The sequence below is a fragment of the Lepidochelys kempii genome, chromosome 6 (assembly GCF_965140265.1).
Source record: "Lepidochelys kempii isolate rLepKem1 chromosome 6, rLepKem1.hap2, whole genome shotgun sequence".
Classification (NCBI taxonomy): domain Eukaryota; kingdom Metazoa; phylum Chordata; order Testudines; family Cheloniidae; genus Lepidochelys; species Lepidochelys kempii.
Genome location: NC_133261.1, coordinates 91,691,077 through 91,709,022, shown reverse-complemented (window position 1 = coordinate 91,709,022; position 17,946 = coordinate 91,691,077). Strand labels below are relative to the sequence as shown.

The 17,946-nt window shown below is 44.6% G+C and overlaps 1 protein-coding gene across 12 annotated transcripts in view; it reads right to left on the bottom strand.

Moving 5' to 3' along the window:
• TTLL5 (tubulin tyrosine ligase like 5) overlaps positions 1-17,946 on the bottom strand; it is a 210,249-nt gene that overhangs the window by 149,177 nt on the left and 43,126 nt on the right. For all 12 annotated transcript variants that reach the window (XR_012159502.1, XR_012159503.1, XM_073349243.1 and 9 more), the window contains exons 13-15: positions 10,973-11,054; positions 8,872-8,933; positions 1,805-1,896 (exon numbers count right to left, since the gene is read on the bottom strand). Coding sequence is in view for 10 of the 12 variants with exons in the window: in XM_073349243.1 (XP_073205344.1) it covers positions 1,805-1,896; positions 8,872-8,933; positions 10,973-11,054 (236 nt within the window). In the remaining 2 variants the exon portion in view is untranslated. The remainder of the gene's footprint in view (positions 1-1,804; positions 1,897-8,871; positions 8,934-10,972; positions 11,055-17,946) is intronic.

Below are 17,946 nucleotides of genomic sequence, written 5' to 3'. Positions count from 1 at the left end.
AGCTCCCCCTTTACTGCTTAAGATTAGTTGAAAAAGCTGTAGCCCAAACCAATGGTCCGTTACTAAGAGAGCAGGTAATTGCTCCATTTCTCTGGAGGGTACCAGTGCTCAGGGAGTCAACACAAAGAAATCACATAAGGGACTGGCAGTGCATTATGGCGAGACCCATGTTATCATCTTAAAGTCACCAATCCTAACCTCATTATTTCCTACAAATGAAACTTCCCCTGATTAAGGTCACAAACTATCCAAATTTCTGAGATAATGGAGGAGCTGAGAATGACCCAAAATTCCCTTTGCAGTTGAGACCAGGAGTGGAAGAGGAACAGATGATGAAACAGGAACCAGGTCAAAAGGCATCCAGAAAAGAGCAGCCCCCCCCAAAATTCTTGGGTATTGGAGACAGGCCTGTGCCCATCTCTGCTCAAGAGATCCTCTGTAGAGCCCAGGAACCCCTGTTGCATATCCTTACTCATTATCCTACAAGGGTTTTCCTGGTAAGAGAAGTGAAGGCTGAGGTACCATTGCAAAGAGAGGACAGTCCACTTCATGGCCACCACTCAGCACTGTGAATCTCTGTACTTTTCAGCTGGCCCAGAATTTACTCACCATTTACAGCTTTTATGAGAAATCCATTCTGTAAATTCATAACACCTAAAAATCCAATGCTTCAAATACATCTCCGTTTTCCTAATCTCTTCACCCTGAGCTATGCGTGTGCATTCAAGCAGGAGTTCAATGACCAGTGGGGTCTGCCCTAGCAAAAAAGGTTACTTACCATTTAACTTGTTTCCTGAATAAATCGCCACTTGTAGAGAGTGGCTCCCACAGGGTGGTCCAAGAAAGTCTAGGTCAAGGAGGAGAAGGCACGGCACGGCACTCCTTCCCTCTGCCTCAAAATGTGGTCTAGAAAGTCATGGAGATCTATATTGATTCCCACTTGTTGAATTGGATATGGGAACTGGAGCCTCAGCCCGGTGTCCTTATGTCCAATGGAATCTCACCTCACCAGTTATTCTCACCCCACAAGATAATTCCAGGTCCAGATTTTGGCTGAACTGAGTTTTGTGAGATGTACTTTACCACAATTCATATAGAGTTTTCCATGTTCTGAATCTGTTTCCAGGTAGATGGAAATCTGAACAGAGAAAGATTTCCATCTACCTGGGCTCCAGTCACAGACTATGCCACAGGAAAGGTCAATTGCAGCAGCACAGTGGCCAACTGCAGGCAGCTCACAAACTCTCAATGAAATTAAAACCCTCTGATTTAAAATTCTGTGCACAGTGCTTGTGAAGTGAGAAGTGCCTCTGAAAAAACAAATGGGCTGGGAGCTCCCCACTCCATCAACATTTGTGGGATCCATCTGGCTGACAGAGAGAGATGAGGGAAAAGCAGACTTTCAGAGCTCCAGCATTTTAATAGCAGAATGGACACTGGACATTCATCAAGAGCCATATGAGGTCTCAGTCCAAAGGGATAGGAGATGAGAGAAACCAGGGGCAAAGGAGAAATAAGGCTCTAATTTCAAATATGAAAGCTCTTTCTGCGTCAGATAAGGTCTCACAAATGCTCAAAAAGCTGTGGGATTCTTGAAGCTAGTCACCCACAATGAAGCTGGCTGGGAGACACAGTACAGTCGCATCCCATGAGCCTCCTCTTCTACAATTGTGCTAGGATTCCAGGGGCCTCACTACACTCACTTGCAGGCTCTTTCACCTTTGGGCAAAACTGATTAAAGCTCCTGTCCTGGTATTCTCCTCAGAGCTGCAACACGAAGTCCTGGGTTGCTGAACTTGCTTACCTGAGGCTTCTGAAAGGGATTTCTTCTGGCTGACTCTGACGAGTGTTGGGCTACCCGGCTTGACCGCTGGCCCAGATCCTGGCACACAAAGCCTGTGGAAGTAGAGAGACATGTAAGAAGAGGTTACTCACCTGGTACAGCAACTGTGGTTCTTTAAGATGCATGTCCCCGCCATGTCCACTTCACATGCATGTGCACCCCATGCACCTTTGACTGGAGATTTTTACTAGCAGTGTCCATTCAACCCAAGCAAGGGCCTTACATGCCCTTGTGCTCACAATACCATGTCTATATTGAGCTGTGCAGATGAACTGTGCTCGGTTCCTTTTCTACTGCAAAGTCTCACAAAGGAAACTCTGAAATAGAGAGGAAGAAGGGCAGGGAATGGAACATCAGTAAGGGGATACACCTCAAAGAACCAGATACTGCACTCCTCCTTCGAGAAGTAACCCTATGGGTACTCCACTTCAGGTGATTCCAGAGCAGTATCCCCACAGGGAGGAGGGAGCTCCAGAGTCAGGTCCAGCACTGAAGACAAAACCACATTGCCAGCTGCTACATCAGATGTAAAGGCACGGACCAAGGCCTAATGTTTGGAGAAGCTATGTATTGAAGACCACATAGCAATTCTGCAAATCTCAGATACTGGAACATCTGTAAGTAATGCAAAGGATGCTGACTGCAACTTTGTAAAGTGCACTAACACCCTTGAATTTTAGGTTGAATGCTAGCTGCACCATAACATGCAAAAATACACCGAGAGATCCACCTCAATAGCCTACTGGATGGAGATTGTAGATCTTTTAGATCTGGCTTAAATGGAAGTAAGTAGTCCAGGAGACATCTAACATTTTTTGGCCCTATCCAGATAGAAGGCCAATGTTCTCCTAACATGCAAAGTATGAAAGGAAGCCTCCAGCTGAGAATTATGTGGTTTTGGGGGAAAACTCGGTAAAATGAATGCATTGACTAAGATGCAACTCAAATGACACCTTAGGTAGGAATTAGGGTGTGAACATAAGGAAACCTGGTCTTTGAAGAATACCATGAAAGGATGGCCTGTCATTAAGGCCCCAGTTTCTCCAACTCTTCAGGCTGACGTGATGGCTATCAAAAAATACCATTTTCATAGGCAGGTGAAGAAAGGAACCAGTTGCCATTGGTTCAAATGAAGGTCTTGTTGAGACATCTAAGAACTATATTGCGATCCCAAGTCAGATTAGGGTCTTTCATTTGAGGGAAAAGGTTTCCAATAACTCTGACTTTCATCAAAAGTTTTGGGTGAGTGAACACTGAGAAATGAAAGGCTGTTACGGTGGCCAAGTGAACCTGGACCAATCTGGTTGATAATCCTGTTTTCTTAGGTTCCAGCAGGTAATCTCAGATAATCAAGAATGAGGAAGATGTGGGTGCAAGTCACTGGAGTTCACACCACTGGCTAAATCTATTTGAAGGTGAGTATTTTGGGTAGACCATTTACTACTTTTTAACAACACCTGTTGTACCTCCACAGAACAGGCAGACTCTAGTCCCACAAACCATTGAGGAGCCATGCCCCAAAACAGAAAACTCCTAGGCTGCGATGAAGCAATTGACCGAAGTCTTGGGAGAGGAAATGAGGGACGATCAGAAGCTTGATCACTGGACAGAGGGACAAGTTAAAGGTAAAAATGCCAAGCTTGTCTCAACCACATTGGGAATCTTAGAATAACCTGGCTTTATCCTGTCTGATTCTATTAATCATGCTCAGTTTATAGAGGTGGCAAAGAAGTCCACTTCTGGAAAACTCCAAGTCTGAAATATGCCTTGGAGGGTCTCAGAGACCAACTCCCATTTGTAGGCCTGGAAGAAGCACCTGCTGAGAGCATCAACCATAGTGTTTTGAATACCAGGGAGGTAGATTGCTGAAATGCATATGCAATGGCTCATGCACTAGTACCTCAACATTACTGCTTCGGCATCTGTGGGGGGCAGGGGGAAGACAGATCTCCCTCCTCCTTACTGGATTACATAAAACATGCAGCCCACATTGTCCATCATGACTCTGATGAGAGGCAGAAAATAAGGACAGGCAATTCTGACTGCCCTGAGTTCCAACAGGTGATGTGGAAACTGGTTTCTTGAGGCAACTATCTGCCCTGGATTGTATGAGCATCGAGATGAGCTCCTCATCCCAAAAGGCTACTTCCATCATTATAGTGACCATTAGAATCAGTTGGAAAAAAGGAATGCCTGCACCAATATTCTGATGATCTTTCTACCAGTCTAGGGAATCTTTCAACTGGCAGGGAACTGAAACCTGTTTGTCTAAGCTGCATCTCTTTGGTAACTAGACTGCTCTGAGCTATCCCTTGAAGAATGAAGGCACAACCTTGCATAATCTTTTGTAAAAGTACAAGCTGCCATGTGACCTAGGAGTTGGAGACAGTTTCTCACTGATATTTTAAGGTGCTCAAACAATCTTGGCTAGACCGAACATTATGAATCTGTCCATATGAAGGTAGGCCCTGGACTTCAATGAATCAAAGGATACCCCTATAAACTGTATTTTCTGTACCGAGGTCAACGTGGATTTTTTTACATGGAGTTGAAGACCCAATTCCAGGAACACCAAAAGGGAACTCTGCATGGCTGACTGCACTGCTTTGTAAGACCAATCCTTGAAATGACCAATCATCGAGGTACAGAAATACTAAAATTGCCTCTCAACAAAGCTAAGTGGCCACTGCAAATACTTTTGAAAAACACTCTTGGAGCTGATGAGGAGCATCTAGTATTGAAAATTATCCTGGCCTAAATCAAAAACAGGTATCCTCTGTGAGATGGATGTATCACTTTATGGAAATAAGTAAGTGTCTTGTAAATCGATGGCTGAAAACCAACCCCCTGAATTTAGTGAAGGAATTATAGCTATCAGAGTTACCATCCTGAACTTCTGAGACTTTACGAATTTGTTTAGTAGCCTTAAATCTAAAATCAGTCTCCACTCTCCAATTTTCTTTAGTATAGGAAAAGTAGCTTGAGGAGAAACCCTTTCCCTTATTTTGAGCATGAACAGGCTCTATCACTCCTAAATGAAGAAGTGAGTTTATCTCCTGTCTCACTAAGAACTTGTGACAGGGGTCCCTGAAAAGGGATGGGTGGGGGGAGGGGTGGAAAGGAGGGAGGGAGGAAAAGGGAATGGTGTAGCCCAATGTTACAATCTCCAAGACCCATTTTTCTGTGATAATCTGTTCCCATGCATGTTGAAAATGGGTAAATCAGGGTCCAAATGGGGGAGGTGGGCAAATTGTTGCAGATGTGAACTAAAGATGGGGATGATTCAAACCCTTGACCAACCCATCAAATTGGTGTTTTGATTCTGGTTGAGTACTTGGGCAACACAGATGAATAATTCTTTTCCTCTAATCTATATTTCTTCCTGGTGGGCCCAATGTGTCTTTGGAACCACAAAATTGGATTGGCCAGTATCTCTGGGTGCTTTGTGACCTACTAGGTTTTCTTTTGTTCATAGGGGTATACACTCAGAGATCGTAATTTGGCTCTGGAGTCTTTCAAAGTGTTCAGGGACTTCTGTGTTTTCTGAAAACAAACTTCAGACCATCGAAGGGGAGGTCCTCTACAATTCTCTGGACTTCTCAGGGAAAGCTGGACAGTTGGACCCAGGATGCCCTGCGCATAACTACCACCATAGAGATGGAATGTGCCATGGCGTCTACCACAACTCAGGACTCTTGAAGGGTGTCTTGACCAGTAATTGTCCCTTAGCAGTGATGGTCTGAAATCGCTCTCCTTGGTCTGGTGGAAGGTGCTCAATAAAAGCAGTAAATTTCCTGTAGTTTGTGTAATATTTTGCCATGAAAGCCCAGTAATTCTCAATCTGAAATTGCAGGGTCACAGATGAGTAGGATTTCCAGGTGGTTCTGGTCTGTCATACAGGATTGATTTGGTATGGTGGTGTTTTCCCCACTCATTCACCACATCAGAATTGGGTTGGGGGTGGGAGAATAAAAATTTGGAGTCCTTGGTGGGGATATACTTTTTTTTTTTTTTTTATCTGCCCATTGGCAAGATGGTACTGTTGCTGGAGTCCACCAAACCATCTTCACCAGACCCAAAAGTGCCTCATTGATAGGTAGTGAAAATCTGGTTGGTGTTGCTGACTGCAGAATGTCCATCAACTTGTGTTGTAATTCTTTGACCTCTTCAAGTGGTATCGGGAGAGCGTCCGCCACCCGTTTTATGAGGTCCTGAAATTGCTTGCTATCATCAGCCACAGATGGTGATGGAGGCATAACCACCTCATCCGGAGACAAGGAGATGGTGATTTGAGGGGTACCCTTCTCGTCTGCCCTAGCTTCCTGTTCTCTGAATGTCTCCTCCTGTTGAGGAATGGGCTGAGGTAGAGGTAAATGTATCTCTCTTGTCCCAGTGAGCAAGACTCAATACCTTGGGAAATTGTCATCAGTATGCTACCCAGGGGTCCCATTATGGTCATTGAGGGGGTCCATATAGGAGAGGGGTGGCATTCAAGGCAGTTCCCACCACCCATGATGTCTTTCCAAAAATTCCTCTCTGAGAGTGTCGAAGAGTGGGTTCCTATGCAGACAGATAGGACAGCCCTGCACTCAGAGAAGAGACTGAAAAGATCTCCATCATCATCCTCGACATCATCCAGTGGAGGACCCCAGCGGTAGAAGGTGGTGAATCAGGCAGTATTGAAGATAGGAGTCTGTTGACTGAATGGGTCTTGATTACAGGAGGCACTCAGTTCCCATGAGCACTGGAGACTCCTGTTTACCTGACACTAATAAATCATCCTTCAAGTACCAAAATGTTTGTGGTACCAAATGGAGAGACAGTACCAATATGATGGTGTTTGTGTCTGTAGAGATAGATGGTACTGAAGATTTAGAGTGCTCCGAGGTGAGTGCCAATGGAGTTAGACACTTAGGCTTGCTCAGTACAGAGGAACCCATTGGGGAAGGTGCTGACAGTAAAGCTGTGCGTCCATCAATACTGGCCTGGAGGAATGGTTCTCCTTGCCCTCTTGTCTGAACAGTACTGACGCTTGGTCAGACCAGTGTTTGCTCTTGGAAGAGATTCAGGGCTATCCAGCCCTGCTGCTACCAAAAGAGTCCTTTGCCTTTGCAGTACTAAGCCAAGAAGCTGAAGTTTTTGAAACAGTTGAACAACTGGGAGACAGAAGTCTTTTAGGAACAGGCTCCTTAAGAAGGAAGTTGAAGCTCCTCTTCCTGGAATCCTTCAAAGAAGTCTCTGGAGTCTTCCCCTTTTGGGGGGACAGCTGAACCAATATCAAAGGGGTGCTGGATCTGCCCAGAAACTGGTGTACTGGCGGAAGGGGGTGTTTCCTGATCTGGCTCTGAAGCAGGGCAAAGGGAAAACTATCATTAGTAGCCTCAACTTAATTTCCCGGTTCTTGCTTGCTTTGAATTTAAGGATCTGACAGAAGTTATGCTTCTGAGGGACGTGCAAATCTCCAATGCAGCAAAAGCATTTGGAGTGGTTGTTGCTAATCAAAATGGCCTCCCAGCAAGTGAGGCAACATTTGAACCCTGGTGAGCTGGTCATGCCTTTCTCAAGACAAACCTTCTCAGAGGGAGGGGACAGGAACAGAAACTAATCCTCTCAACTACTAAACTAACTAGCAAACTATCTAAAAACTAAACTCACTAATAGGAGGAAAAACAAATTTTTAGTTGAAGCACATTCAAGGCAGACATGCTAAAGCTCCATCTCAGGCTGAGACAGTTAAGAAGAAACTGAGGGCAGTTCATGCATGAACCCCTACATAGCATTGGTTTGGGGCATGAGGGTGTGTAGGGCACATGCATGGGTCGAACCAATGCTGCTAACCAACATTTCCAGTTGAAGGTGTGTGGGATGCATGCACACCTGAAGTGGAGCACCTATAGGGACACTATTCCCTAGACCACCTTTAATTTCTGGGAGAGTTGGCCAGCCCCTGAAACACAACCTAACATTCCTACCAACAGTTTTATCAACCATGAACCCAGGGGTGTGTGTTTCCCCGAACAAGGCCCAAGAAGTCTTTTTTCCTCAGTATGTCTCGTTTTATTTAACTCTCAAGTCCTCCCCTCTTCCCCCAATGGCATAATATTTCTGGCTGAGAACCAGAAAGGATGCCTTTAAAAAGCCAGCATTTAAAAAGAAGGGTTGCTAAAGAACACAGACGAGTGCCCTCTTGCATTCAGTGGCTAAGCATGCTGCATTGGTGACATTTTTCTACCTCTTTTTGGGCCCAAAAAGTAAGACACCAAAAACCAAACCAACACCTCTCAATGAGTAATGTAAAATATTAGCCGTAGGGTGCTCTGCTAGCTAAACACTGCTACACATTACAATCATGCAGTTTTTCACACCCACAATTCCACATTTGTATAGCCTAATCACAACTTACTAACACTGCCTTCACTTTGGAGCACTCAACCCTACAAACATTTTTTCGTTTCTCTTTAACTCCCTGAGTAGGCTGTAAAATTCAGTCACTCATTTTGGGGAGTCAAGGAAACAGACAGCTTCACAAACCAAACCAGAGATTTCAACACATTTAAGAGAACGAATTGCTCAGCCTGCACAACAGCGGTCCACTGGGTAGCATCTCTTCTGGTCCCCTTCACATCTAATTCATTCACCACCATTCCCACAACTTATTACACCCTGACCCACCACTGAACACTCATCACAACACATCTCCACATACCATCTTGTTCTACAATCCAACACACTAACTCACCTCCTGTCCAAATACATCTGACAATCCAGAACATGTACCCACACACCCTCATAGTATAACTATCCAATACATCATATCCACCCACCTACAATTCCATCCATGCAACTCAAGATACACACCATCCCCATAACTCAATGCACCCACTCTTCTTAACTCAACACCCCCATCTATTATCATACAGACACAAACCCCAAAACCTGACATCTATCCAAGCCTAATACAATACACCACACAAAACTGCACCTTAACATGTAGTAAAGAGGCATGTTGAAGTTTCTATTGCACTCACCTACAAGGGTAAACATGTCCGAAATCATGCTAGCTTTGATCTTCAGGTCCAAAGGAGCATCACTGTCCCCATATGCAACAAGAGACAGGAGGAGTCAGTTATTTGGCAATTCATGGAAAGCATCAATGTCCAACACAGATTCCCTTTCATCATGTTCCCAGTGGATCAGTTCTCAGAGAGCACAAATAGAATGGAAGATATGGGGAAAGTCTAGTTGATTATCTTTGTATCACAAAAACAGTCAATGAATTATGTCTGCCTCTAAACACTATCAGTTCCATTATAATCCTCTCCCACATTCCCTTTGGGCATCATTTGGGGAGGGCTGTTAGCTCTTCTTGGGAAGAGACTGGCTTTCCATGTATCTCTACAACACATAGCAGAATGGGTGTTATTGCAATACTAATGTTAAGCAGTAACCACCCATCCATATAAAATGACAGATCAATGGATGCTAAGGAGCAGTGAACAAATGATCAGAGAAAGTAAATGGACCCTGCAGCGGTCAGATAGAAGGGGAAATACAAAGCATGTATGTACACAGAGCTTAACTGAAAATCATCTGGAGTGAAAGACAGGCTAAGCCCCTGAGGCCCTGGCAGCCAAGAGTTCTTTACTGTTGGACCATAAGGAGACTATGCTCTGCAGTTCTGTGGAAGATGAATGGGGTACAGAGGCTGGCATCAGTGGCAAAGCAGAAGGAGAGAGGAGGGTATGCAATAATACTAGGACAGGTATGCAGGCATGTATGTATGTATGTATGGAATGGATCAGAAAAACAATTTCAGTGGCCACAATCTGAATGGACTTAAGACATGGGCAAAATGGGTATTGGGGAGGCTAGAAAGGAGGATGTTCCAGTAACAGATAAGGAACTGTATGGACAACAGTTCATAGCTGTGTGGACAGGAAGGGACATATCTCTGATGCATTGTGGATCTGGAGACAACTTGTGTGAGAGGAGAAGAAAAATGAGTAGTCAAATAGGACCTTAGGTTATGAGATACATTATTAGCAATAGTAACAAAGAAATAGTCAGAAAGCAAACAGAACCCCAACTGGACTCCTTCAGAATGCCTGCTGCACCCAGGTCAATATGAAAAGGAACAGCAAAGGAGATCCACTCTGTAAGCCTGTCAAGGTTCCTCCCCCCATTCTGAACTCTAGGGTACAGATGTGGGGATCTGCATGAAAACCTCCTAAGCTTACTTTTACCAGCTTAGGTTAAAACTTCCCCAAGGTACAAATTAATTTTATCCTTTGCCCTTGGAATATCCACTGCCACCACCAAACTCTAACTGGGTTTACTGGGAAACGTAGTTTGGACACGTCTTTCCCCACAAAATCCTCCCAACCCTTGCACCCCACTTCCTGGGAAAGGTTTGGTAAAAATCCTCACCAATCTGCATAGGTGACCACAGACCCAAACCCTTGGATCTGAGAACAATGAAAAAGCATTCAGTTTTCTTACAAGAAGACTTAATAGAAATAGAAGTAAATAGAAGTAAAGGAATCACCCCTGTAAAATCAAGATGGTAGATACCTTACAGGGTAATTAGATTCAAAACAGAGAGAATCTCTCTAGGCAAAACCTTCAGTTACAAAAAAGACACACAGACAGGAATAGTCATTCTATTCAGCACAGTTCTTTTCTCAGCCATTTAAAGAAATCATAATCTAACACATACCTAGCTAGATTACTTACTAAACGTTCTAAGATTCCATTCCTGTTCTATCCCCGGCAAAAGTAGCATACCGACAGACACAGACCCTTTGTTTTTCTCCCTCCTCCCAGCTTTTGAAAGTATCTTGTCTCCTCATTGGTCATTTTGGTCAGGTGCCAGCGAGGTTACCTTTAGCTTCTTAACCCTTTACAGGTGAGAGGATTTTTCCTCTGGCCAGGAGAGATTTTAAAGGGGTTTACCCTTCCCTTTATATTTATGACAAAGCCCATTAATAATGGAACAATATACCATGGATTTCACTCAGCCATGCCCGCCCAGGGCATGCACTTGGTGTGCTGCACTTAGTGTGGTCAGAGATTCCACCTTTGGTATTGAGGTCCCAGCCCTTCCATTTCTTGAAGCTGGGAATTACTTACCAGGCCAGGGATGGGGATAAGTTCACCTCCAGTAGCCAGGGCTTGAGAGTAGCATCAATAAGGACATCAAAACCATACAGCTCTGAAAACACAAATGGTGTCTCTTTCATACACAATAATGCCCCAGGGAGCCCAGAAAATGCCCAATTTGAGCCTCTGTTGGGGCACTCCTGCCAGCTGACTCATCTGAGGCTTACTGATCCCTCTAGCTCAGATACCCTCTCAGATGGGAGTCTGGCTTCCCTAGAATGGGAGTTAAAGATACTACCAGCTCTCGGGGAGTCCAGAAAACTAGTCCCAAGAAAACCTGGAGAAAGAAGGATGAGAAATGGAGGAGCACAGGCAGGAACAGCAAACAAAAGTAGAAGAGAGGAAGAATTAGACACACATGCCTCCCCAAGACCTAGCTGTCCAGACCCTAGCATGTGCAGAATTATCTACATTTTCACATGCAGAGGCATAAAGCAACACAACCAAATCATCCCATCTTCCAACACTTCCACTAACTACTTTGTTTCCAGGATCCTGTTTAAAACAAAAAATTCACCCTCCTTGCTCCATGTCTTGCCCTAGTCTGCCACATGGATCTCCATTCTTTTTACCATCAGAACCTCTCCATCTACCCATCTAGCACTAGCTTTCCCTCCGTACTCCCACATAATCCCCAGGTGGGTGCAAGATCCTTTTTCTCTGCAGCTCCTGCCACTTTGACAGCCTCCCAGTAACTTAACTTTACTGATGCTCCACCACTTTGTAAATCACTGTTAAAAAAAGCCTCTCGCCCTATCCTCTAAAATGCTCTCTCACTCAGAATGTATTACATGTGCTAGATGCACTCCTCTCTAATAGGTCAGACTAAAGCCAGCTTCCCATTCCAAGACTGATTTTATTTCATTCTATACAGCACATCCTCTCATTTTGGGACACAACTTACAAGAAAGATGGTACACAAATATGACTGAAATAAGTTGGCACCAAGGCAATTTCCTGGAACAGTACTAAGTGTTGGAGAGAGTTAACATCAGTGCAACTTATGCACATTTTTTTAAAATATTGCAGAACATGGGATTGGCACAGGAGAAGGATTTCCATGGTTTTAGAATTGATCAGTTCCCTAATGCCTGGAATGAGAGCAACAGAATTACTGTACCATGCTGCTCTCCTTGAATTCTGCCCCCAGCGTTTTGTCGCCTACCTGACATTCATGCCTGGGGAGCAGGACTGTTTGACAAGATCCGCCTTTGCAGGCAGCTGTTCAAGAGCTCCTACAGCTTGCTATAGTAAGCTGCTGGGGGGACTTGGAGGAGAAGGAAACAGCAGCACAATTTGTGAATGTTGCCTGCATGTTTTTCTGGGCCCTGTAGCCAGACGTTGAGTGGGAAGCAAAACAGCACAGAATCAATCAGTTGGTCCAGCCCAAGAAAGTTAGGCTGATCTGCATCAGGGTTTCTCGTTTCCCAGGCTGGGAAGGCTGTGGCAGGGGAGAGGGAAGGAGGAAGAGGTTGAGAGCGTGAACATTTAAGGCTTTTGAACAAGAAAAAAAATCTCATGGATAGGATAAGCACATTCTTCCAAAAGACAGTCTAGGCCAGAGTGAGGACCCTGTAGTTCCCAGTGTACAACAAAACCTGAGGGACAGCCAAGCAGCTAGATGGAAAAGATGAGTGGGTCAATAGCAACTGCTGGTCTGCAACCTTCCACCCCCTAAGCCAAGAACTAGAGAATGGCTTTGGTTTAGACTGGACATCCTTTCCCCTGCTGCCTGGTTGTTTCTTCCATTCTCTCCTCCTGCCCTTCACAGTACCTTAGCTACCAACTTCACCTTCCATGCTTCTCTCTCCCCATCATTCTCTCCCACTCTTTTTTCCCTGTTTTCCCATCCTTCCCCCCCACCCCCTCAATGTCCCATCCCTCCTTTCCTTCACTGCTATATATAAGTGAAACTAAGAAGACACTTGCTAGTCAGCACCCTGATTGTTCTGCTTGTATTGCATCCCTTTCCCGACCCTTTGTCTTATCTATTAAGATACTAAGTTCTCTGGGGCAGGAACCATGTCTTATGTGTTTTTGAACATTGCTGTTGCTGATTTATATGCTGGTCTTACACTTATAGAGAGGATGGGGCACGTGTGCCTAACAGGAACAAGATTGATCCCTTTTACTTTTACAGGGCATGCACTGGACCAAGGAGACAGTACCACAAATGCTTCTACACAGTTCTGCAAGAGAAGAGTGAGCTAGAATGGGGGGCATTGTGATCAGGTGTTTGTTTTCTAAAGGATCTATACACTCTTGTGCTCTCTCTCTTTAAGTAAAGAGCAATGGTGTTTTAAAATCCAGTGTCACATCTGTGTGTGTTATATGCTATACCTATCACACTACCCGGAAGAGGTGAACTGTAAATCTAGACCATTCTCTCAGCTGGAATTTAAGATATGGGAATATCTGGGGGGTTAGCACTGGTCCCAGGGGCTGGAGAGCTGGACTAAGAAGTCTCAATTGTCAGGGGAAGTACTAGGCAGATGACCCACATCGCATGAATGTACCTAGAGATTAGTTATGGGCAGGGTCTGGACTCCATTCAGACTCTTGATGCTTAAAGCAGCGGTTGTCAACCAGGAATCTGAGGCCCCTGGGGGGCCGCATGCTGGTTACAGGGGGCCACAGGGTCCTGCAGCTGAAGTGTGGGGACCCCAAGGCCCAACACCCCATGGGGCTGAAACTGGAGCAGAGCTGTGGGGGGCTCTGAGCCCAGATGCCCCTTGCAGGGGTAAAGCCAAGGAGCAGGATTGAAGCTCCCAGTCTAAAGTCCTGATGCCCCTGCAGGGCAGAACCCCGCCCCAGGGCAGCTGAAGCCTCAGCTCTCTCCTGCCTGGTGGCTGAAGTCCAGAAGCCCTGCATGGCTAAAGCTTCAAGCCCCTCCTGTGGCTGAAGCCAGGAACGCAGAGGCCCCCCGACGGCCCCTGGAGTTTTTATAGCATGCTGGGGGGAGGAGCCTCAGAAAGAAAAAGGTTGAGAACCCCTGGCTTAAGGCATATGGGGACTTTGTGTCTGGATCCCCTCACAGTAGTTTGATGAGAAGTCCAACAGGCAGAGCTCAGTTAAAACTGAGATACTCGGCACAATGGGCATCCTGACACTGGCTGAGAACTACTGCACACAAATCATAGGTAAAAAAACTCCAGCATCCCACATCTCCCAGAAGTGTTTCATTAGCCTATGTCACAATTTGGAGAATGAACGAGGACGATTTCACGCCGAAAAATGCCTCACTCTCACCCCATCTTTTCTTCTTCTGCAGGCAAAGATACTGAACTCACATGTAAGCAGCATGAAGAGGGGAAGCCCCTGTGAGAACACCAGAGAGCAAAGGTGTCTCCCCTGCAGCTGTAGCCAGGCAGCCTGGTTGTCACTCCCCATTGTAGAGGGATCAGAGAGAGAGAGAGAGAGCGCAAGCACGCGCAGACGGATTGAAAGAGGACTGTATTCTAGGATTTTTCCTTAGTTGTGGCAAGGGCAGCATCAGGTCTGTGACAGCCCATCTTGCATCCCTAATGTTGAGGAAATAGGGGGAGCTGGCAGATGGGCAACCAGGTTTCCACACCTCAGATCCTTAGCCTACTCCCCTTCTTCAGCTACTATGAACCACAAAAACCTATTTCGTCCTCACACAATTTCAAAGGCTCTAGCAAGCTATCAGAAGGCAGTGTTTGATGCCAAGACTTAGGAACATGAGCTCCCACTCAGCAAAAGGATCGCTGCAACTAGGGCTCCCAAACCCACCCCACCAGAAGGCTCAGGGATATCCCCCTCCCTTACAGGGGAAGGGAAAGCTCTCCTGCATAACTAATAGCAAAGCAACACTTCTCATTCTTTACCAGCCATCCTCATGCAGTCTCCTGGAAGGTGTGAGGTAGCCCTAGAGTCCAGACACAGCTCAGTTCCCCAGACTCGCCTCTGCAATTCCCATAAGGAAGATGGGGCTTAGTGTTCAACATAGCTAAGCTACTCTGAAGAGGACAGCTACATTTCTTTTCACCCCAAAGAAAGTTCAGAGCTGGCTAACTGCTGCCTCCACCATGCTTCCATTCTCAGCATTCTACAGCATGAGAAAGAGGGGACATCTGTCTATCCAGGTTCTGCTACAACACTAATCTCCCTAACAGCCAGGTGACCCTCAGAATTAAAAACAAACAATATCACACTCCTCTTATGTAGGAGTGAGTCAGTTGATTAGATAGCAGGAGGTGTAACTATGAGGGAAAGCCATAGCAAAGCAAAGTTTTAGATTTAGTTCCAAGTTGTGTGAGGTCCAAAGTTGTCACTCTCTTTTGAAGGAATTTCAGACTAGGTCCAGTTCCCATGAAAGTGCACTCACAAGACTCTCATTATTTCTTAAGTTTAATTGATTCAGTGGAACAGAGTCACTGTGGAAGGTTACAGTAGCAGGAGCGGTGAACTTTCAAGCAGTTAGGACCAATCTTATAGAGGGCTTTAAATATCAGGACAGGGACTCTCATTCACTCAAGAGCCAAAGCAGGGAGAACAGCAGCAGGGTGATGGTGCATAACCAAGGCAAGCTGCTGCATTTTATACTAGGTGAAGCTTTTCAGCAGGAAGGAAGGATTTATTCCTAGATAATTGTAATAATCAGGTACAGAAGGAGGGACGCACCCACACACACACCATATCAAGAGCTGCAACAATAGCATGGCTGCTTGCAGATATAAGTCAGCATTTTTCTTTCATAATAGCTATTTAGGCCTCCAGTTCCACTGAAGAGTCAAAGAACTGACTTAATCCAAGAGCAGACAATGGAGGATGTCAGATATGGTCTTCAAAAGCATTTCTCAATTCCTATCAGCATCACCTCAATCTTGCTTGGGCTCAGCATTAGCCAGCTGCTCTCATCCAGGTGTTAATTTCAGGTAGGCCCTGCAAGTGCTCAGAGATGGTACAGTTTGCATTGTATGTAAAAGAAGTAGAGCTGGGTGCTCTCTGCATACTATGGCACTCCAGTCCATGTTGTCTCCCCAGCTCCCTCAATGGTTCATATAGATGTTGAACAATATGAGGGAGAATACTGAGCTTTGGGAGACTCTACAGGTGAGGAATTTGGAAGTTGAGGGACAATTGCTCAAGACAACCATCTGGGGTTGCATCTGAGAAAGACTCACTTCAGGGCCTTCCCCTTCATCCCTACAGCTTTAGTGGCGGTGCAGGAATATTTTTTCATCAAGGGTATCCTTGGCTTCTTGCTGGGGCAGAGTTTTCCAAAAATAATGAAGTTTGAGGGCAGACCATATGGCTAGTTTCTTCCTGCTGTGAAAGGAGAGCTCTTATTTCTGCTTGGAGAAGAAAGTGGTCTAACTCAATGGTTCTCAACCAGGGACACATGTAGCCCTGGGGGTCCATCAGCTCATCTAGATATTTGCCTAGTTTTACAACAGGCTACATAAAAAGCACTAGCAAAGTCAATACAAACTAAAATTTCATGCACAATGACTTATCTATATTGCTCTATATGCTATACAATGAAAAGTATTATTTTTATATATATTACACACACACATTGATTGATTTTATAATTATATGGTAAAAATGAGAGTAAGCAATTTCAGCAATAGTATGCTATGACACTTTTGTATTTTTAGGTCTGATTTTGTAAGCAAGTCATTTTTAAGTGAGGTGAAACGTGAGGGAACAAGATACAAATCAGACTCTTGAAAGCGGTACAGTAGTCTGGAAAGGCTAAGAGTCACCGGCCTAAATCATGATAAGGGTACAATTAATTCATTCTCCTTCAGCTCTCTTCTTAAAACTCTCCTCTGCCATAAAGCATACAAAAACTTGAAAACAGTGACATGCTGGCAGACTAGGTACCAGCTCATGCCAAAACCCCAGGCCATTTCACTTGTGTATTAATATAATAGATTAAAGTGGTTCTTAATTGTATAAGAATGTATTTAGTGTTTAAACTTCATGAAAACTAATGGGATGTTAAATGCATTATTTTCACTTATCTGTAGCCTGTTATAAAGTAATAGCGATCATTTACATTGTATATACCCCTAAGTAAATAACTCATCAAATGAGAAAAAGCCTTGCATAAAGAAAATTAAGAATTTTAACAGGAAAGTACTAATTCCTGCACATTTGAAGGCAAGTGGTCATTGTGTGTGATGACTGGAGGTCAAAGACTCTGACTGGAGAGAGCAAGAGGAGTACATTTAAAGAAAGAACCCATGTGGGTGGTGACCATCAGCTTGTTTTCTATAAAAAGAAGCTACAAGTATGGATTCAGCTAAAGATGTCTGGCTTGTTTGGACTCTTACAGGGAGGGATACCAAATGCAAAGCAAAGCAATGATGCCCCCAGACAATCTGGGTACCCTGAAAAGACTTTTGGAAAATGGGCCATTTATTACATTTGTCACCATTTTGGAATTACAGATTTCTTAACCTGTACATATATTTTATCTGTTTTAATTTCTCAATAACTTATTCCCTTTTCTTAGCTAATAAATGTATAGTTAGTTTACTATAGAATTAGCTACTAGTGTCATCTTCAATATGAGATCTAGAACGCAATTCTACCTAGGTGAGTGACTGGTCTCTGGGGCTGCAAGTAACCTGGATTATTTGTGATTTTTGGTATAAGTGACCATTTATAAGTAAGTTCAGTGTGTCGGGGGGGGGGGGGGAGGAGAGAGAGAAGAGAGAGAGAAAAAAGTGTAAGGGTATTAGAGTGATCCAGGAGTTCACATTTGGTACTGGCTTGGTGAAATCTAATTACAGAACACACCACTAGTTCAGGATGTCTACCCTGCTTTTGACAGTCTTCACTATGATAGGAACTCATGGTCAGGCCTACTTGAGACAGCATGACAAACTGTTAGGCTGCTGGTGTGCTAAGACTAGCCACTCATGCTGACCAATATTGTTTCATTGTTTCCTTACATGCCCTTGCATGTC